We start from the raw sequence: 20,683 nt of genomic DNA, 5'->3' as shown, positions 1-20,683 counted from the left end.
TAGCGATTTCAAATCTTGACGGAGAAAGAGAGAGAGAGTGATTTGTTATGTATAACCGTTTATGTTTGGCTTGTTTTCATAGACTGCTCTTGCTCTGTGTCGATTTTTCTGCGGTGAAGCACGATAATGGATTAGTCCTGGCCGTATCAATATTCAGAAAGAAGGATAAATAATAAACTGCTTGATTTTTATATTCTGAGCTTTTTGATTTTACCAAAGAGCCGAACCAAGCCGCTCGAGAGTACATTAGTCGATCTGCTGCTGTTAATGCAAAAACCGGCTAAAATATTAAAAAAGACGGGCCTTTCTCTTTTTCTAGTTGAAAGATTGCGAGCAAATTGCCCAGCTTCTTGTTTGAACCTGGAGCAGGTATTTTTCTGAATTTGGATGAAATATATTCTAGTGATAGTAATACTGGGCACAGTCAGCTTCAGTTCTGCTTTCTACGTGGTGGCGGCTTCCAATCGGTAATGAGCTTCCCACCACAGCGCTCCCACATCTCGTCGAATATATGTGGGAAGATCTCGGCGCCTTTGCGACTGAATTTTATGCTAATACCAACTAACCGCCGCCGGTAACTCACCCTGTAAGTCCGGTTTTCTCAAGACTCAGCTCGCACATCTCCAAGTCATGTCTTCCACGAATTAGCAGGATGGGCTCTTTGTTCGGATGGAGCTCCATCTGCCGCTTCACGTAATTGCCATCGAAGTGAGCATACCACCAACCTAGTTTCGCACCTCCCTAAAACTCAAAAGTCAATAGAACATCGCTCTCATGTACCAACATAAATCTTTATTCGAAATGATTAAGCAAGTGGTAGTTATTAAGGGGGTAGATATCAAGAATCAGATTTCCTGTCAGGGTTTTCTCATATTTTTAACATAGTGACCCCCTTATTTTTTCTGCTCAAAATTTATTTCCGGCAATTATCTCTTTCCTATGGAAACCAAAAATTCAGATTTCTTGAGTTTTCGAGGTGCTACAATGCAAATCTGGCACCTTCGATTGTCGCCGAACTGCCCATTTTAGGAAAATTAGCGATCTTTGACGAAAAATTTTGTCAAAATTGTTTTTGAAATTTGAAATTTCAGCTTCCATAAGAAATAGAGAAAGGTCTAAAGTTTTTGTTTCCAAAGTAAAATAAGGGTGTCACTATTTTAACTTTGGGAGAAAAGTCTGACGGAAAATCGCGATTCTTGATATCTACCTTCTTAATCTAAAATCTCCATTACCTGTCGAGGATTGAAAGGAACTTTGAAGTATCGCTGTTTTTTATTTACTGTCACCGGCGCTGATGAACCCGTTTGACTGACAGCTTGTTCCGCCATCGCACGAACGTTATCGGGCATTCTAGCTTCTGACTGTGTTCCAGTGCTCTGCCCAGATGCTTTGTTCTTAATTGAAAGAAAATTTACTTTCAAACGCGTAATTTCTGAATAACCTGGTCTTTCCACTTGTGATAAGCTTGCAGTCTTCGCGCAAACTCTTCCCTGCAACTTTTTATCATTTCAACGTCGCTGCTTGTGTTGATAAAATCTCTCAGTTGAGCGTAGTTCCACTTTGTGAGGTCATATCTCTGTCCCTTTTCGTTCTTGGCGCTAGAAAAGAACTTTATCAATCGGTTCAACGTGGAACTCAAAAATCTACATATTCTTTTGCCGCGTTGGAGCTGTGGATAGACCAATTTGAGAAGCATCTTCATCTTGCTCCATTTGAAGTCGCGAGGCAAGCTCCCTATCGCGTCGTTCTTGTTCCTCCCGTTGTCGCTTCGCAGTTTCCTCAGCAGCGGTCCTTGCCATGTCGGCTTCCTAAACATTCATTTCTTTGAAATTCGTTTCATAATGTTCAAATTTTTCAAAGGGCACTTTTTATTCACTCTTTTTGCTCTCTGCTTGCTGAAAATGTGGGTATTTTCAGAGGAAGAGTTTCCTGCAATCGAGTGATAAGAATTCACTCACGTCATGTTATTCTGGACCAGTTTTTCATGCTCTTTTAGATAAGCGCTAAAATTACTGGTCCAGTTTTGCCGTTTTGACTTTTCGAAAATTTAACTTGATATAATAGAGGTATTAAAATAATACCGTATAATAGAGTTACACACCATTTGAGCCTGGATCTTTTGCATTTTTGTTCCTCTTCTTTTGCCTTGCTTCCTCAATTTTTCGTTGTTTTTCCATTTCTGCCCGCATTTTTCGCTCTTCTTCCTCCTTTCTTTTTCGTTCTTCTTCTTCCTTTTAACTTGACTTTAGCAAATTTCAAGAGAATATTTCGTTTACCAATTTTCGCTGGCGTTCTTCTTCTTCTTTCCGCCTGCGTTCTTCTTCCAGTTTTCTGAGCCGTTCTTGCTCTGCTTTACTAAGCGAGGCAATCGATTTCATGAGCTTGCCTTCCTGGGCTAGAAGCGCCTGAATATTCTGATCGATCTTTTTGAGTTGAGGACTCGTCTGGGGATTCTTTTCGAGTGCCAACTTCTTCGTGGCTAATTGCGCCGCGCTCAGCTGCGATTGATAATTTTGGACCTGCTTGAGCATGTCGTCACGCGCTTTACCTTTCGGAACCTAGAGATAAAGGTCGGTCCTAATTCATTATTCACGTCATCAGAATATTAATAAGCGCCCGTGGGAGAGGATACCTTCGACGCCGCTTGAATGAGCTCATCTGATCGAGCGACGAGATTCTTGGATCGACGGAAGAGCTCCAAAACGAGCTTTTGTCGACGACGGACGAGCCATCCTCGCCAGTAGGCCTGAACTGTTGTTGCTGCAGCTCTTCGATACTCGATTTTCTTTTCGAGTTTGATCGCCATCCATACGCCGTGAATGTAGTATCTGAAAAGATACTGTATTATGTCCGATTATCAGTAGCGAGTGCAATGTCCACGAAAACACGCAAAAGAAAACCACATAATTATGTCGCTGTCTTACCTCCATCTGGCTTTGATGAGCCACTGCTCAACTTTTTGAGCATCTCGCGCAGGTGCTCTGGATCGCCGTTCATCATCTGATCAAAGGCGGCGAATTTTCCGGGCTTGAAGAAAACTTTGGACACGCCATAGGTGAAATCGTTGGTGTTGAGTCCCAACGCCTGGAAAAGAGCTCGAGTGAACAATTTCGGGTCCAGCTTCGACAGTTTCGCCGGCATGTGCTTTTTGTACATTCCGTAAAGATCGGAGAAGTGCGTCCTGGAGGGATAGCCAGCTTGCATCAGCTCCAAAACAGCGGGAATACCAGCAGAATGCAATTGGCTCATGATACTTGCGCCGTTGAATTCTTGTGGCGCCATTTTCTCGTTGGGCTTGATGCAGCGGATGAAGCTAGAACCAGTTGAGTTGAGCTTCTCCATCAGAATGTTCAAATTCGTCCGGAAGGTGGAACCATTTGATTTGAGTTGAAGTTTGCCGCGGCCGGTTTTTCGCTTTGCATCAGCGGCGAACATCTTTTTTTGAGAAAGATGATGAAGTGATTTTATATAATTAATTTTGCTACCTTGACGAGAATGGAATGTTTGGCAGTGGCGCAAAGTTGGAGGAGGGAATCATGAAGGCCGTCCGTATTCTTGTCGACGAAGCCGTTGACATTGTAGCAAACAGCTCCCGCGAAATGTCGCAAAATGAACGCCTCAGAGTCAGTCAGCGCTTTGTACTTTGTCACAGGTGATTTTCGGGGCGAGAGGAAGCGCCCGTTTTTCCTTATTTAGGGCGTGAGACTTCGCGCCAGTTGTCTCTCAGAATGAGAAGAGGTGAGCTTTAATACCTGTGATTGTTGTAAAGTGTTTCCGCAAAGTGAGAGTCCAGCGGCTTAGGCAATTTCATCTCTTCATCCAAAACGTCAATGATTCCTACGCGGGGTTTTTCGATCAGCTCGATCATATCCTGAGAAAGGCAAGTAAGGATATGCTTCTGTCTGCAAACATCATATACCTGGTTATCGATGTATTCAACGCCTTTTGTTTTGAGACCTTCAGTTTTGTAAAGTTCCATTTCATCTTTCAAAGTTCGCTTGTTGAAAAACTGCTGGAGCTTCTCGTTGCAGTAGTTGATGCAAAACTGCTCGAAGGAATTGTTCTCGAAGTACTCGAAACCTGCGATATCCAGAATGCCGATGAAGCTAGAGCCACCAGCAGGGATGGATTTGTTGATCAATTCACACACGTAGTCGAAAAGTTTCGCATAGAGAGCTTTTGCCAAAGCATCTCTGGCATGAATAGCATTTCTTGCAATCAAAGCTTTCTAAAAGAAAAAACCCTGGAATTCAAGCTCCTAAAGTGTCAAGAGTACCTTGACTAATGTCGCTTCTCCGGGAATTTTCGTCGCCCTCGTTGTTATCGATTCGATCAGCTGCGTTGCATCCATTCCAAGAAGCTCTGCAGCAGCATTAATCGCTGGAATACCTTTTGGCGTTACTTCTGCTCCACCATTCGAGCCATCAATGATTTCTACGTTTCCGAGGTGGAGAACTGCGGCGACAATTTTAAAAACATCCATTCTTTTGTCTTTTGCCATTCCGATCTTTTTCATCGCGTTTTCGGTCCGGACAAAATCGCCCTTAGAAAACGGGTTAAACCAATTTATGCAAGTGAATTTATGGATCAGCGTTTTGATTGGCCGAAGGGCCAAATACAGCAATCTTATTGGTAATTCAAGAATGCACTTCCATAAATTGGTTTAGTTCTAGATAACGATAGTTTTCTAAAGTCTTATAGAGATTTCCGATGTTTACCTTATCATTCAGCATGGGATCTTTTAGCTGTGATCCAAAGAGCCTCGTGTCGCCTTGATTTAGGTAGTGATATGCTTCGGGCGCTTGTAGCTTCAAAGCGCCTTTGACATCCTTGAAAAGGTTAGAAAAAGGAAAGAAAACGTCGAGCTCCACTTACGGCAGGGGCTCCAGCGCATAGTCGATAGAAGATATGGTAGTTGCGCTCGTTCTTGTTCTGCGAGACGATTCTTGAGCGCTAAAAGGCAAACACGACTACAATAAAAAGACGTGAGAAATGCGCACCTCAAGAAGATAATGTGAAAACTGAGCGCCATCGACGGCGTGCTTCTCGTTAAAGTGGACTTCAATAAACTTTCCAAAGCGGGAAGAGTTGTTGTTTCGAACGGTTTTCGCATTTCCAAAGGCTTCAAGAAGCGGATTCGCTTCAATAATTTTCGCATCAAGCGAGCTTTGTCCTGAGCCGTAGTTGTGCACGAGGTAGTTGATCATGAACTTGGTGTTCTCTGTTTTTCCGGCGCCGGATTCGCCGGAAACAATCACGGATTGCGACTGATTGAACACCTTCATATCACGATACGACTTGTCAGCGATTGCAAAGCAATGTGGGGGCAGAGTTCCAAGCGACTTGCCTTTATAGGCTTTGATTGTAGCAGCATCATAAAAACCTTATCCTTCTGCTCAAAAATTAATCGGAACTGAAAATTCCATAATAACTTATTTCATATTTGCTTTGACTCGAGTTGACGATTTTGAAATTTTTCTTCAATAAACCGTCATTGTGTAAATTTGAGCAATCTTTTTTAATTCCTTAGCGATTCCAGAATCTTTATGATAGATTCTATTCTACTCACTTTTATACTGTTTAAATAACCGCGCTTTTGTGCATTTTTGATAGTTTTGTGAGCAAATGCCTTTAATATTCTTGTAGGGATTAATGGCGACTAGAATGTTGGCAACGTAGGTGTAAAATTTGTCATTGATGTAGCGCTCCTTCGAGTTGTTCAATAAGTTGGCCACGTTCAAGTACATCAACGCGCAGTTGTCATCCACGGTTCGTTTCAAGTCCTTCTCAGTCGGATAGATGTCGTCATAGCCAAAGACACCAGGAGAGCCGTCGGAGAATTTCACTGTTATATCTGTTGCTCCGATGTCCTACGAATAAATACAAACTTTCTATTTTGAGCCGAATTTAATGAATTTAGTGAATTTTATGAATATCCCGGATCGAGTTAGATCAACTTCGCAGTTCAAGAAAATAGCAAAAATACATCCCGCATTAGTCGGAAATGAATTTCATAGGAGTATTTTTTTCCTACTTGAGGAATAAAAATACACCTGCATATTGTTTGTATTGATCGAAGGAGTAATACAGGGCGCTCTCTTACTTTGATTTTGGCGGTTTTGTAGCCATCTTTAGGGCAGGGCGCCCAGACCACATCGTCTAGGTTCATTCTCTCTCGGTTGCCCTGCTTGCCGTCTGCGTTCTGCTGGAAGCTCTGCTCTGGCTTCGCTCCATCTTTGTCATGCTCCATTCGCCTCACCGAGTAAATAACAACGTCAGTGCAGTTCAAACACTCGCCTGTAAACTGCTCTAAGTTAAATTCTACTGCTTAATAATGTGCTTCGCCGATAAAGCAGCAGCCTTCCAAGTCTCTTTTCATCGCTGCTGGCATTGTTCGCCGCAGGCCTTGTGCCCGAAGCAGCCTATGACTCACGCTCCCTGCTACGACAAGCGTTACGACACGTTCCAATTCCCACGGGTCCTGTTTTTTAAAAGCTAAGGGACTAATCACCCACTCCTCAACGCGGAAAAGCGCAGTACTTTCTCAATTTTGTCATGGGTCAGCAAGCAGATCAGACGTCTTCGATTAGACATCACAAACGAGGCACCCTTCGCCCTGTTCTCCGAGAAAAGCAATTATTACGACACGTGTGACATCGCGTACCCGGCTTCTTCTACCGGCTCTTCCTCAGACCACTTTTGTAAATTGAGCTTTGCCAAATGGCCTTCATCTGCTGAGGATGATTCAAATCGTGCGAAAAGAGCACTTTTTTTGTTCAATAAGAACAATGATAGATTTATCCGCACTTTTACGTGATCGAACTTTTCTTCTTTGAAAATCACGCATTTTTCGCTGAGATTAATGTCTTGGCAAAAATATTTAATAATAAACTGAAAAAGATGCAACCTGGAAATGGCACACACAAACTAACACACTATTTTAGTACTGTAATGAAGGCAAATGTACTTCCAAAGCTGCTAAGCTGCCCTGATTACTTGCAATTCCATAAATAGACAACGAAAACTGTCAATCACAGAGTTGCAAATTTGCTGAGCTGAGCTGAGCTGAGCAGATCAGACCATTTTCATTCAGCTCAGCTCAATTATTTTCGAGCATGATCTGTTCCGCTCAGTTCAGAATTATCAATAAACTCTGACAGCTCAGCTCAGCTCAATGATTTTAAAACAATTTAACTACTAAAAACACAGTGAAAATAGCTCAGCTCAGCTCTAATTAGGGGCCGCTCAGCTCAGCTCAGCTCAGCTCAATGACCTCTGAAAAAGGCCAGCTCAGCTCAGCTCAGCTTAGTAACCTCATAAGTAGGTCAGCTCAGCTCAGAGAAATTTTTACTCAGCTCAGCTCAGCAGAAATAAAGCAAAATTTGCAACTCTGGTCAATGATAAAAATTGGGCGATTTTGATAATGTAATCGGGCTAGATAAAATAAACTAAAAAAAGGCTAAAGCGCATTAGAAAGTTGTTCCATTTGACGATCCCTGTAAGAATAAACCTTTTGAGAAAGCTTGTTTGATGAAGCTACTTTCTGTAAAAATACATTAGAGGACATCCTCGAGAACGTGAAAAAGAGGGGTGAACTTAAATTCTCCAAATTCGTCAGCTGGGGGAAGAAAATTATACGAATCAAAATACAATTTCTTCACGAAGAAGAAGTCAAAGATTCCAAGGCTCAAGCAAAAGATCGTTTGTTTCTAGAGGTCGATATTCGTAGCTAGAAGTGCTGATACAAATACTTCGGGAAGCAGGTTATTTTGATGATTAAATCGGGCTCGCCAAGGATTTCCGTATATGGGCAGAGTTGCAAATTTTTGAAAATTTTTTCTGAGCTGAGCTAGCTGAGCTGAGGTCGAAATTGAGCTGAGCTGAGCTGAGCTGGCCCCTTATATAAACAACTGAGCTGAGCTGAGCTGAGCTGGATTTTTTCAAAAAAATTGAGCTGAGCTGAGCTGAGCTGGGGCATATTTGAAAATTTTTGAGCTGAGCTGAGCTGAGCTGTCGATTTCTCAAACTGAGCTAGCTGAGCTGAGCTGACCATTTTTTTATGCTGAGCTAGCTGAGCTGAGCTGAGAAAGCTGATTTTTATTTACTACAAGGAATGCCAAAAAAGTGTGTTGAAGCGAATTTCAACCTTCTAGAGTAGATGGACAGGGAGCCCCTGCCCTCACACACCCCTAGACCAGCATCTCACTCGCAACATCGCACTTTTTTTACATAAAAAAATTATTCTGTCATTTAACAATAAGGAATCCTCCAAAATATTATACAGTGGTATAATTTATGTGGGTGTGCCAATGTTTCAACCTTCTAGCGTAGATGGACAGGGAGCCCCTGCCCTCGCACACCCCTAGACCAGTCTCTCACATTCGCAATCACATATTTACCATCTGTACTTTATTATTTTTATATTGGAAGCCCTTTTTTATATTATTTCTCTCTTGCTTCAAAGAAAACTCAAATTATTTCTATCTAAAATTGACCAACAGGAAAGCATGAATAGAAAATACGTTGAAGTTTTTGAAAAATAGACCAATCAAAAGTGGTTCGAACTTTGTCAGCTCAATAGACTGAGCTGAGCTGAGCTAGCTGAGCTGAGGTTAAAATTGAGCTAGCTGAGCTGAGCTGGCTCTTTTCGAAGAACCATTGAGCTGAGCTAGCTGAGCTGAGGTCAAATTGAGCTGAGCTGAGCTGAGCTGACCCACACCTCAAAATTACTGAGCTGAGCTGAGCTGAGCTGTAGCTCAGCTAGCTCAGATAGCTCAGCTCAGCTAGCTCACAAAATTTGCAACTCTGTATATGGGTATTGATTGCTGCGCGCTAGTACTATCTCGGGTGTTAAAGGTTGCAGCGCTAAGCCGGATGAGACAGTGTCAGCTGCCTCTTGGACAGGTGACGCCCCGCGCCGGAGCTCTATTTGGTCGGAGAACTTTCCGACCAGTCCAGAGCACTCTTATCAAGGTAGTAGCCTAGAGGGAATTTGAGAATTGAGTCAGAGATTCGTTCAGATCACTCTCGGAATCGCAACAGTCTCACAGAATGGGTCGACGAAACAAGAAGGAGAAGAAGGTCGTCTGCCAGGGCTCTGATGTCTTCAACATGTTCGAGAAGACCCAGCTCCAAGAATTCAAAGAAGCCTTCGAAATGATCGACTCCAACCGAGACGGCTTCATCGACAAGAACGATCTCCGATCCACGTGAGTATCAAGCATAATCGAAAGCGTGAAAATCAATGTTTCCGCGTAATTACGATTCTCGAGCGCGTAATAAAAGGTTCCTTCCATCCGCTGCTCGGCCCCATGAAAGAAAAACGCTCTCGAGGCCACTCGGCCAAAACCACCCGAAAGCGTTTTTTTCAAATTATTAATCCAAACAGGCGTGAGAGGCCAATCAAGCTAGCTACCTTCCTAACTAAATAATATCGCGCAAAAAGGGAAAATTAAAACGGAACGCTTTTTTCTAGCTACATGTCCCTCGGTGTCCGAAACGTTGAAGATGCTGATATCGAAAAGATGATGAACGAAGCTTCTGGCGCTCTTAACTTCACTACCTTCCTTAACATGCTTGCTGAGAAGCTCCACGGCACTGACCCCGAGGACGTCATGATCGAAGGTACTCTGAACACCGATGGTTTTTGATTCAATTCGCGCGTTCTAGCTTTCAAGGTTCTCGACCCCGCTGGCACTGGAAAGATCCATTCCTCCCAACTTATCGAAGCCCTTACCTGCGAGGCCACTCGATTCTCCAAAGAAGAAGTCGATGCTCTCATGGAATTCGCCCCAGTTGATGTTTCCGGCAACCTCGACTACAAGGTACGCCCCTTTTCCTCGAAGCCCTTTTTTCAGTCACTTTTAAGGCTCTCTGCTACATCATCACCCACGGTCAGGAAGAAGAATAAATCACGCAGCCCCTGCGATGCACCCTTTATAAACCCTTCACCGATAAGCGTAAAGATCACGCGTTCTTTACGCTTTGACTTGTATGTAAACCTGTACTTGCGCATTTTCACTTGTCGACACACACACACTCACATTTTAGGGGACTCTAGTCGGAACATGAAACCGGTAATAAAATTGATTCGAACCATTCATAAGTAACTCGTCGATATGTTCTTTTCATGCCTTCTTTTTCTAGTTTTATAGTGTCAAATAAATTCCCATCAAAAATGCTTTGAGAGTGAACGGTTCTTCTTTCTTGAGTGATTTGATGAGAGGGTTCACATATTCCACACGATTAGTCGTCATCGGCCACCTCAGTCGGAATTCGGGACGGACGGGAAGACAAGAACTGAAGATTTACAAAGGGATTTACAATTTTAGAAGCTCATTTTTCTCACGGCCTTATGAAATTTCGCACTCGGGAAAAAAAGACTCTCTTCCGGAGTAAGACGCACAAGCATGACTCGTCCCTTCCCGGTAAAGAATTTACTCTTCGCATTGAGGTTATATTAAGAAATAACTGAGCTGCTCTCACTCGTGTTTTCATGATTCAATAAGACCCCTGCTGAGTGAATTCACAAGCTTTTACTATCTTGAAAAAAGACTAAAAAAGATCGACTTTATTTTCAAAATAAATATTTAAAAAATTAAAAAAAAAAATTAAATTCATTTAAAATTATAAATATTTATTTTTAAAAATAATATTTTTCAGAATAAAAGACATCTGGATTTTTTTCAAATATGAATCATACTATATGATTTACTTTCGTTCTTCATGCAGTCCAGCTCAGAGTTGCAAATTTCGCTTTATTTTTGCTGAGCTGAGCTGAGTGAAAATTTCTCTGAGCTGAGCTGAGCTGGCCTCTTTCAGAGGTCATCGAGCGGAGCAGACCTTTTTTTAAGGTAGTTGAGCTGAGCTGAGCGGACCCTAATTAGAGCGGAGCTGTGCTGGTTGGCTGAGCTGTTTTCTAGTGTGTTTTTAGTAGTAAAATTGTGTTTAAATCATTGAGCTGAGCTGAGCTGAGCAAAGTGATAATTGTCTGAGCTGAGCTGAGCTGAGCAGATCAGATCATTTTCAAAAATCACTGAGCTGAGCTGAGCGACTGCTCAGCTCACTCGGCCAGCTCAGCTTACTCAGCTCAGCAAATTTGCAATTCTGGTCCAGCTCCCTCCACAGTTTTTCCCAAGTCAGCCATTTTGAAAGAATTATCAAGAGTGTACTTCTGGATATGTGAGATCTACAGGAAAAACTTCATGATTTTTTATTTTATTCGAAGACGATGATGTGACATCATATTTTTCCTTAGATTAGAAAAGCTCAGCGGTATTTTTTAGAAATTTTCTTAGAAAATAAGGAAACACTTTGGAGAATGCTTTTGCGATTGAAGTGTTTGCGCGTCATCTCACGTTCACGAACTCGCACCTTCCAAACTGCGCGAAACGCTCCATTTGGTTTTCCATTAATTTTGATCAAAAACAATGAATACAACAATGATTGCGATCGCAGGACGGTTTCCGTATGGCACCAAGTTAATAAGATTCAATTGCGGCAAACGTGTTTTTAGAGCACCAAACAGTTTATTACGGTGCCAATTTGTGAAAAAAAAAGTGTAAGTTAAGTAGCGTCTCTTATGCAAAGTTCAGTTGTCTCTGCGATTCTACGTGTTGAAGCTACAGTATTTATTCACTTCTCCGAAACATGCATTACCTCAAAAGCAAAGTATAATATTTTGAATATTTCTTGACTGCTAATTATGTTACTTAGTTAGAAGCGCGCTACAGTCAGAAAAAGGCTTTGGCTTTTCCAGTCAGTTGCTCGTCTGGAATCTTCTTTTTCAGGAATCCACATTTTTTAAATTTTCATTTGCGGGGAAGGGAACGAAATTTAGACCTGATGGAACAAATTTTCACTTTTTCTTTTTTTTTTGCTTCTGGGAAAATAAATAGTAACGAGTCCAGGCCGTCAAGAAAATTAATGAGAAAGTAACCGGGAAGGATTGAGAAAAGTTTCCACGTCTTGAGTGCGATTCTGACAGATTCAATCAGATATGCTCAGCTGTTGATCGGATGGATGGTCCATCGCTCGTCGCGCAGGCGCCCTGGAGTGGGGCGCTCGCGAGACGATCGTGCGCGCTCACTTTTAGGAGAATCTCGTCGTCTCCTGCCGAGCAGAATCATCCACTTCGAGAGACGAGCAGTGACAACTCCCTGGCGCACGACTTGAAACACTAGTTTGAAACGCCTTTTTTATATTTCAACACAAACAAACGCAAAAAGCAAAGATGAAACTCTTTTCTTATGGAGGATTGGTCATGGGAGCTCTCGGATCGATAGTGATGGACAAAGGAGAGTGGCAGAAAGCAAAAGAGAGAGAGAGAAGAAGAGATTTAGAGATAGAGTAGATTCCAATATGTAAAATACCGATGATAGCAGACTCAAATCCGGGGTTACGCCGCCACTAAGAGAATCCTCTCTTGTGATTGGCTGACCGGATAACCTGTTCGCCATCCGTGGCGAACAGCTTCAAATCCCGGGCAAAGGCCTGCTATCATCGGTAGTCTATTTTTTGTCTTTTTGAAATGCTTTCTGACCATGGAAAAGACGAGAGCTCATTCGTCATCGAAAGAAATGAGCCCGAATACCCAGACTACATGGACGCATTCGACGACGATCAAGTCTGGATGTACCAAGTAAACGACACTTCTCTTACTACCAAGTTTCTCGACGATTTTCCTGTTCTCAAGAGCTCGTAAGTCGCCGTTTTTACTAGTAGAATGCTTCCTTCCTTTGTTGGACAATAGGTTCCTCTACTGGGGGTTAGGGTTAGGGTCGGGGCGGGAGTAGAGGAACCCATTGTACGTAAAGTTATTCGCCTGGAGTAATAGAATAAGCGCGCGAGGTGTAGAAGCAAAAAGTACGTGTGTGCTGCGCGTGAAATACACCACTGCCCGTCGATATGGAAATTGCATCAAGCTCTAGCTCTCTTAGAATTAATCAGAATCTCATGGCCTCAATTCAACGAGACGCCGTCTCCCAAAAACGTGACAAGCAAAGCTAAATAAGACTTTATGCAAATGCTTAAAATTTCTGAATAGCTTTTCTCAAATAGCTTTTTCGCTAAATTTTTTGATGGTAAATTCGATAATTGACAAATTCGATGTTGATTTCGATGTCATGATTTGTGATGAACAGGCAGTTTTTCGATGACGCGCTGGTTATTGTAATTATCTAGTTCCAGTCTTCGAGAAGTCGCTTCCCTCTCTGTGAGGAGGATCGCTCATTTGTAAGATTTTACGCTTCCGCTTGGAACATTGATACTGATAGCCACGTTAATCGTTTCTTCCCCGAATCAACGATCATAATCATTACAAAATTGAAAGTTGAATTTTATATAAAAGTAAAACAGGCGTTTTGGAGCGGCGAGTTTTTACCCCGTGTTCGACTTTTAGAACACGCGAAAAAGTTTGTAACTTGTGTCGATGGCGAAGGGAACACGAGTCCCACAGCATCTCTCTTTCGCGCTTTCCACAACAACTTTCTTTTTTGAACACTGATCATCAATGAGTATCAACACTGTTTTTAGTGAGCCGAAGCCGACTTTTGTTGATGGAGGAATCAGGGTTCGAAATATGGGCAGAATCATGAAAATGACCATGTTCATGCTGCAGAAGCCGCCCAACAAGTTCATTTCTATCTTCAAGGTAAGCGCATACCAGAGTTGCAAATTTTGCTTTATTTTTGTTGAGCTGAGCTGAGTTAAAATTCCTCTGAGCTGAGCAGGGCTATTTTGGAGGTAAATGAGCTGAGCTGGCCTTTTTCAGAGGTCATTGAGCGGAGCTGAGCTGAGCAGACCTTTTTTAAGGTAGTTGAGCTGAGCTGAGCGGACCCTAATTAGAGCTGAGCTGGTTGAGCTGAGCCGTTTTTTACTGCGTTTTTAGCAGTAAAATTGTGTTAAAATCATTGAGCTGAGCTGAGCTAAGTGATAATTGTCTGAACTGAGCTGAGCAGATCAGCTCATTTTCAAAAATCACTGAGCTGAGCTGAGCGCAAGAATATTATATAATTTTCGTAAGACAGCCATCCTTCACTGCCTTGATAGCTCAGTTGGGAGAGCGTCAGACTGAAGATCTGAAGGTCCTGTGTTCGATCCACAGTCAAGGCAAATCTTTTTTTCGTTATTGCGAGATAAAATTTTTTTTTTCAAGAAATATGGATGCCATTGCTGGCCGCGTGGTCGGACGATTCTTGGTGGACAAGGTCGCCCAAAAGACGAAGTAGACAGGTAATCGCTTTTTATTTTCAACAAATCGGCTCCAACGGGGACGTTCAGAACTTGCAAGCGCTTGTACAACTGCCACAAGTGCAACTTTATCAACTCTTCTGGCTCCTGCTCCCCAGACGCGACGCAATACAAAGTTCGAGGATACGAGTCGGCCCCGGGCGTGCGTGTCCTGAGCTGCGGAGGTAAGCCCAAAGCGGATAATACTTTTTGGAAAAAGACGCTCACGTGGATAATTGAAGTGCTCTTTACGGTGCTCAAGATTTGTGAACAGTTACGAGCACGTTGCTGATCCCATAACTGACACCTTCCTCATTTACCGATTGCTTAAATTTGGCCGGATCAAGTTTTATCCGGCCCTGAGTGCCAATGCACACGTTTTTTTTTCTCTATCAGGCAAAATTCACTCCACTTCTGAAGTGAATCCCTTCCTTCTCTGTTGAGAATGAATGTTATATTTTTGGAAGTGATAAGTTCGCTCCACGAATTTAGATTCTAGCGCTGTCTGATTCTTTCTTTGTGGCTTCCTTGGCGGGGCGTCCAAAACCCAACTGCTAGTTGTCGCTGCGGTCATTCACCCCAATCACAGCCAAGTCTTAAGCATCCCTACAAAAGGATCCCTGCTCCGACTTTTTTCGCCTCACATTTTTTAAATTGACGAACATTACACTCCTCATTACACAACTTCCCGCTATGATTTTCTTTCAAAAAAAAGCGGAAGCATGCACTACTAATGAAACGGTAGTAGGGGGTTGTCGTTCGAGCTGCCCCTAACCCTAACCCTAACCCCCGGGACCCCCACCTAAGGCCTAAACTAGGGGCTTCGCCCCGGACCCCTAAGAGCTCCCAGTCCCTAACCCTAACTACTAGATTCTAGAGATATTGGATGGCTCGAATGATAGCCCCTCTCTACTTATGAAACATGTAAAAAGGGCAGGCGATGAACTTAAAACCTCATACATGCTCATTTGAAAACGTTACGTTCAGATGCGGAGGGCAGCTGCGAGCGGAATCTGTGCGAGTGTGACCTGGCTTTTGCGCTGGACATGGCCGAAAAGGTCCAGCCCGACACGCTCGATGAAGTGGCAGAGAGCGACAATGCCAAGTCGAACGGATTCAGGGCGGACGAAAGCTGCCAGGTCCAGGGCAATTCCTTCTCAAAGGGCTTTCAGCGCGCACATCATACTTTCTCGGTAAGAAAAAATCGAAAAATTGTTTCTCGAATAAATTAAGGAGGATTACCAACTCGCCAAAGAAGTTAATGTTCACAATGGATTTGCCTGCTGCGGAGATTCTTTCGAAAATTAGTAAGTAGCTCATTCGATAATCAAAACAAATTGTACTTGTTGCATTCTAGTGGGGCCGATTTAGTAATAGGAGGGATTGCACGTCTTTAGTTACACAAGCAAGTGTCAAATCAAGTGGGCCGGAAAGTACCACTGCGTCGTTAATTTCGCCATTATCCCCCTTGAATCCACCGTGTTTTTTTCAATCACATCCTTGAATTAAAATTATGCCGGGGAAAGGGAGAGTGGCCACTTGGGTGGAGAATAAGAAAGATCACCGTTCGTCACTTTTTCGACGTGTTCAGATGATAGAGTTGACGTTTCTGAGGGCAGCGAGCCTTAGAAAATCGAGCAGATTTTGTTTTCTCCAAAAACATAGGCCGGATACAAGAGAGAAGCATAAATTGCTTTTTAGCTCTCCCTACCGACCCGAAATGGGCCAGCGCTGCTGCAACAAGATGAATGTCTACTCTTTGGGAAAGAATCAAGTCTGCTGCAGAGACGGAACCATCGCCGAGGTACAAAATTTCGAGCCGAAAAAAATAAAAGTTTAAACCACTTGTTTCAGAACGGCGAATGCTTGAGCTAAAAAGACCCTGAAAGACGAAGAACAGAAACTACAGTTAAATACTAACTATGAATCACCCTTTATATTCAGATACATTGATAATTGCGGATAATTGATTTATTCGCAATATTCTTTTTTTTTTCAAATTCATGAAAGCGATTTTTTGAAAAACTCAAAAACTTTCATTTCACACAATTTTTTCGTTTTTTTTTTGTAAATATAGCTAGCGTCTGATGCTGCCCTGTACATATGATGAAAGAATGCTCGCTAGATGGCTTTATGTCGACGACATTGGAGAATTCTTCTGCGCTGTTTGCTGTTTTCTTCGTGGTCGCTGGGGCCAGAATAAACGCAATTCCTCTTCTCAAGGCCTGAAAATGAGAAGCTTCATTACGTTTACGAAGAGTCAAAAGAAGCAAAACATCACATCACGAATTCTGCTACATAATAAAAAGTAGTCACTCGCGCAATACTTCTTCTCATCTCTTCATCTTTCTCGTTCAAATTTCTCGCAAATGTCAAAAAAAAAACGGACTCTCGTCAGTCCTTCTAATCAGGAAATTCGCGATTGCATCATTGATGTTCTGGTACATATGTCGACCATGATTTTCACGCATGTTAGAAAGTGAAGCTTCGAGCTCCCAATTGAAGACTGTTGGGTAGTAGGGGGTTATCATTCGAGCTGCCCCCAACCCTAAACCTAACGCAGGGGCTACACCCCCCAGGACCACCCCCCCACCTAAGGCCTAAACCAGGGGGCTTCGCCCCCGGAGGTTGACGGCGGAAACCATTCTTTATGAAGAATGGTTCTTTGCAAAAGAACTATTCTTTGAAAATCAAAGAATGGTTCTTTTTCTTTCGAAAAATAAAGAATGGTTCTTTTCGGGAATCAGAATTGGGCTAAGCAGCCGATGTGAAATTCAGTCAACGAGCGGGTGTGCGCTCCGCGCCTGTCTTCGAGGAAACTCTGTGACTTAGCCAGTTCATTAAAACAGATATTTAAATAAAAAAAATATTTTTTTTTGGAATAAATTTCAATAAAAAATTCATTTTCGGTAAACAAATTGTTTCTAGAACAAAGAATGGTTTCCGCCGTCACCGCGCTAATTACGGCGGATACCATTCTTTGCGAAAAGAACCATTCTTTATAAAGAATGGTTTCCGCCGTCACCCCCGGACCGCCCGCCCCCTTTGAGAGTTCCCAGTCCCTAACCCTAACCACTAGCCTAGATTCTAGAGGCTCGAATGATAACCCCTCTCTACGAGTTGAAGACTGCTGCTTTCCACTTCTTCTACATCTGGCCCCTGTATTTTAAACTTCCTTCGCCCTCTTGTTAATTATTGAGTGCCCGATAATAATGATAATATTCACCTAACGAAATCTTACCACCCTACTTGTAAAGGTTTGTGCATTAATAAACACTGAATAGTACCCAGCTGTCCTCCGAAAAGTGAAATTGATGTCATTTTCAAATTACTTATAAATTAGAAAAGACATACTACGCCGCCGCTCTGCTATTAATAAGAAACTGTATTTATGTATCTGAATTCGCAGCAAGAATCGATAATGAAGAAATCGACTGCCAAAATCGCATGAGGGTGCTCTAGTTGTACTGTTTTCATAATTTATTAATTTTGTTATGAACAGATTGCAAGCGGTGTCTTTAATAACGCTGCGACTCAAAACGATACTCGATTTCGAAAGAAATAAATTTTTAAATCTTGATCGTGTTTAATCAATAGAAATTCATTCATTCTGAATTGCACAGTAGAGAGACAAATATGCTAGTCAAGGGTGGATCTATCAAGAAAAAACAATCTTGCGATCAGTTCGAGCTAAGAGATCAGGAAAGGCTTGCTGCAGGCAACACACTTGAATGTGTGTTCTCGGCGGTAATTGCTGAAAGAGAGTTGCCAAGTGACGGGTGAGCCTTTTTTTAAAGACTTTTCAACACATTCATGTGAGACGTTTCAATCTCTCAGTCAGTCAAGCTCGCACTCTAAATTTCAAACCAAATCACAATCCAAAAAGAACTTACAGAAGGGCTTTGTTCCCAAAATCTTACATTCTTCATTTTAAACATTAAAAACAGACTAAACCAATTTATGGAAATGCATTTTTGGATTACCAATAAGATTGCTGTATTTGGCCTGCCGGCCAATCAAAACTCTGATTCTCAAAATCACTTCCATAAATTGGTTTAACCCGAATTTATGGCGACTATGGCTATTTTTTTAATTCTGAATTAGTAAATTAGAATTAATTGTGCTTTCACTAGAATCATAATTAACTAAAAAATCGAGTTCAAAACCCAACATAGCGTCATTCGAGAATATCCATCATCCGCCAGCGAGTAAATGATATAAGAGGTGAGTGAGTTTGGTAACTTTCTTCTTGACCTTGAGAAAACATCAAAGCTGTTGTTGAAAATTATTTATTGAACAATAAAATTTTACGAAACATTTTCACGAGAAAAGTCACGTGAAGATAAATTTACTCAGGGCGCTATTAAATACTAATACTACATTTATTATTACTAGTTAGCTGAAGAGACAGTCTTTCATTTGTATCGGAATCAGAGAGCAGCGCGGAAGGTTCTTTTTTTCTAATAAATTGAAAAAGTGAACAGCGAATGAATAAAATTCCGGCTGGCATAACATGTCCTCCGAATTAGATGAACATGTGATTTTAGTCGCACACTTGCCGCAAGGTCTTTCGTATGTGCTCAATGGAAATATTTCGATATGCAGGCGGATATTCTGGGTGGTTTTCTTTGTTGTTGGTGGAACGTTTTCTTTTAACGTCATAAGAGAAAATGCTGCAAGGTAAAATTCCCGTGAAAAACGAGCTGAAATTTTAGATATTCATCATATCCTTCGCTCCTGAAGCAACAATTGCCTTCCTTCGCCGAATTTCCTAGCTTAGTCGTGTGCCTCAACTCACTCCATTCCAAGCTCAAACTCGCAGAAGAATACCCAGGGCTAGAAGAAGCTCTTCCCTACTACTATGGCGGAAAACACGAGGTACGCATTAACCCACATTTTTCTCGCAATTTCGACACGTAACTGACAAAAAGTCTTTCCAATGTTATATGAACGGATTAGGAGAGCCATGGAAGCATGCTCAACTGGACTTATTTGAACTCGATCGACATGGGGCGTGTACAGAAGCGAATACGATCAACCTTTTTGATGGTAGCGTGCAAATTTCAAGGGCAAGACTGCAGCAGGAGTTGGCTCCTAGCCCGCTCGAAGCAGGTCCGTAAAAAATTCATCCTCCGCTGATATAAACGACAATATGAAGGGGTCCTGTTTGCGCTTTCAGCCGCAGAGATTCGACAATCTACCCTATTCGAGGCGGTTGACGCTGTCGATGGTTCTTGCATTCAACAAAACCGACTGGACAGATTGTGGTTGGAAGCCACTTAAATTTATTTCTATTTTATAATTCTATTTTATAGGATGGAATCATCACTTAGATGGATTCACAATATACATCACGTGAGCCTAAAAGCTTTGAATTCTGCAGCTAAGCTACTTTCTTTCAGCGGTCGGCACGATCGAGCACTCATGGGCCCAGAATACATCATGCTCACAGATGTCACGAGAGGGATACCAGTTGTGGACCTGAAACAGCAACGGAAAGTCCTTCTCGGTGAGCCCTATTCCGAATGCATAAAGTCATCGCAGTCTCTTGTGCATTACGAAAACTACACGCAAAACCAGTGCACGCACGAATGCCTGATAAATGCAGCTAAGAATTACTGTAACTGCACAGGTATACACTCATACGATGCGTTTCCATTCAATCACTTGCCATTACTAGCTACGTATTTTCCGCCTGCAATCAAGGAAGAGGACGGCCGTCTTCCAGTTTGTACATTTAAGCAGCACGCGCAGTGTATCGTCCCGTTTCAAGAAAAATATGACTACAGCGATTGCGTTTGTCCGCCAGAGGTTCGAATAAGTTTCGCTATTGAGTGTTGAGTATTCTGATCAGTGCGACGTTCGAATCACGAAAGTAGAAGCGATTCAATATGGCCACTACGCGCACGACCCTAACGCCTTGCCCGATCTCAAACTCACCTCCGTCATGTTCAACCTTGACAATGAAGCAGTTAACATCCACGAACATCCCGAGTACACGAAAGCAGCGTTAATGTCTGACATTGGAGGCGCAGCTGGTCTCATTCTCGGCATGTCAGCTTCGACGATAGTCGGAGTTCTTGATTATGTTTTGAAAGGGTTTTGAAATTAGATTATTTCTTCCAAAAAGCAATTTTTTATCTGCTTATGAAAAATATCTAAATCCTTGTACAGAGCACTCTCTTCTCGAAAATTCTCCAAAAATTGGCTTGCTTCAGCTACAAACTTTGCAAATAATCCAGATCTCAGTTCTGTTCCTATTAAACTCCTGTACACTTGTAATAAAGATCAAACACACTCAATCGCTCAATCGCTCAGCTTGCGGGCAAGGGTCATCCAGGCCTAAACAGGAGAAAGCTTTACGAGGTGTCCAGGAGCGCTAAATGGTGCAAAGGCAAAGGTTGGTGTCTTGCCCGCGGCCCCGCCATCAAATCTCAAATTCCAACAACGCTTG

The 20,683-nt window shown here is 42.4% G+C and overlaps 4 protein-coding genes and 1 non-coding gene across 5 annotated transcripts; 4 read left to right on the top strand and 1 right to left on the bottom strand.

Moving 5' to 3' along the window:
* Window positions 1-389: 389 nt before the first annotated feature.
* Window positions 390-6,390, bottom strand: LOC145707210 (unconventional myosin-VI-like). The gene is given in 20 exon segments (XM_081784702.1): window positions 390-539; window positions 584-741; window positions 1,233-1,394; window positions 1,442-1,598; window positions 1,648-1,808; window positions 2,014-2,035; window positions 2,098-2,231; window positions 2,277-2,558; window positions 2,633-2,828; window positions 2,925-2,955; window positions 2,958-3,435; window positions 3,486-3,687; window positions 3,753-3,871; window positions 3,920-4,228; window positions 4,277-4,543; window positions 4,719-4,829; window positions 4,876-4,953; window positions 5,001-5,383; window positions 5,630-5,870; window positions 6,104-6,390. Coding segments are annotated over 20 exon segments (3,747 nt in total). The 5' UTR covers window positions 6,251-6,390; the 3' UTR covers window positions 390-430.
* A 2,637-nt stretch (window positions 6,391-9,027) lies between these two features.
* LOC145710548 (myosin regulatory light chain, smooth muscle-like) lies at window positions 9,028-10,105 on the top strand. Its single transcript, XM_081788316.1, has 4 exons — window positions 9,028-9,209; window positions 9,476-9,624; window positions 9,670-9,824; window positions 9,869-10,105. Exons 1-4 carry the CDS (start codon window positions 9,052-9,054, stop codon window positions 9,908-9,910), a joined length of 504 nt encoding a protein of 167 aa, XP_081644442.1. The 5' UTR covers window positions 9,028-9,051; the 3' UTR covers window positions 9,911-10,105.
* Window positions 10,106-12,529: 2,424 nt separating this feature from the next.
* LOC145706701 (uncharacterized) lies at window positions 12,530-16,553 on the top strand. Its single transcript, XM_081784130.1, has 8 exons — window positions 12,530-12,699; window positions 13,534-13,651; window positions 14,156-14,232; window positions 14,281-14,414; window positions 15,217-15,422; window positions 15,463-15,536; window positions 15,931-16,033; window positions 16,084-16,553. Exons 1-8 carry the CDS (start codon window positions 12,530-12,532, stop codon window positions 16,102-16,104), a joined length of 903 nt encoding a protein of 300 aa, XP_081640256.1. The 3' UTR covers window positions 16,105-16,553.
* Window positions 14,040-14,112, top strand: TRNAF-GAA (transfer RNA phenylalanine (anticodon GAA)). Its single transcript has one exon. It is a non-coding gene; the product is annotated as a tRNA-Phe (tRNA).
* Window positions 16,554-18,645: 2,092 nt separating the features above from the next.
* On the top strand, window positions 18,646-20,517 carry LOC145707881 (acid-sensing ion channel 2-like). The gene is made up of 8 exons (XM_081785465.1): window positions 18,646-18,909; window positions 18,945-19,107; window positions 19,189-19,341; window positions 19,388-19,496; window positions 19,545-19,584; window positions 19,632-19,861; window positions 19,910-20,040; window positions 20,084-20,517. The coding sequence occupies exons 1-8, from the start codon at window positions 18,743-18,745 to the stop codon at window positions 20,333-20,335; spliced, it is 1,245 nt and encodes a 414-aa protein (XP_081641591.1). The 5' UTR covers window positions 18,646-18,742; the 3' UTR covers window positions 20,336-20,517.
* Window positions 20,518-20,683: the final 166 nt, after the last annotated feature.

The sequence above is a fragment of the Oikopleura dioica genome, chromosome XSR (assembly GCF_907165135.1).
Source record: "Oikopleura dioica chromosome XSR, OKI2018_I68_1.0, whole genome shotgun sequence".
In the NCBI taxonomy this organism is placed as follows: Eukaryota; Metazoa; Chordata; class Appendicularia; order Copelata; family Oikopleuridae; genus Oikopleura; species Oikopleura dioica.
The sequence above is the reverse complement of the archived record's forward strand: the minus strand, read 5'-3'. Positions and strand labels throughout refer to the sequence as shown.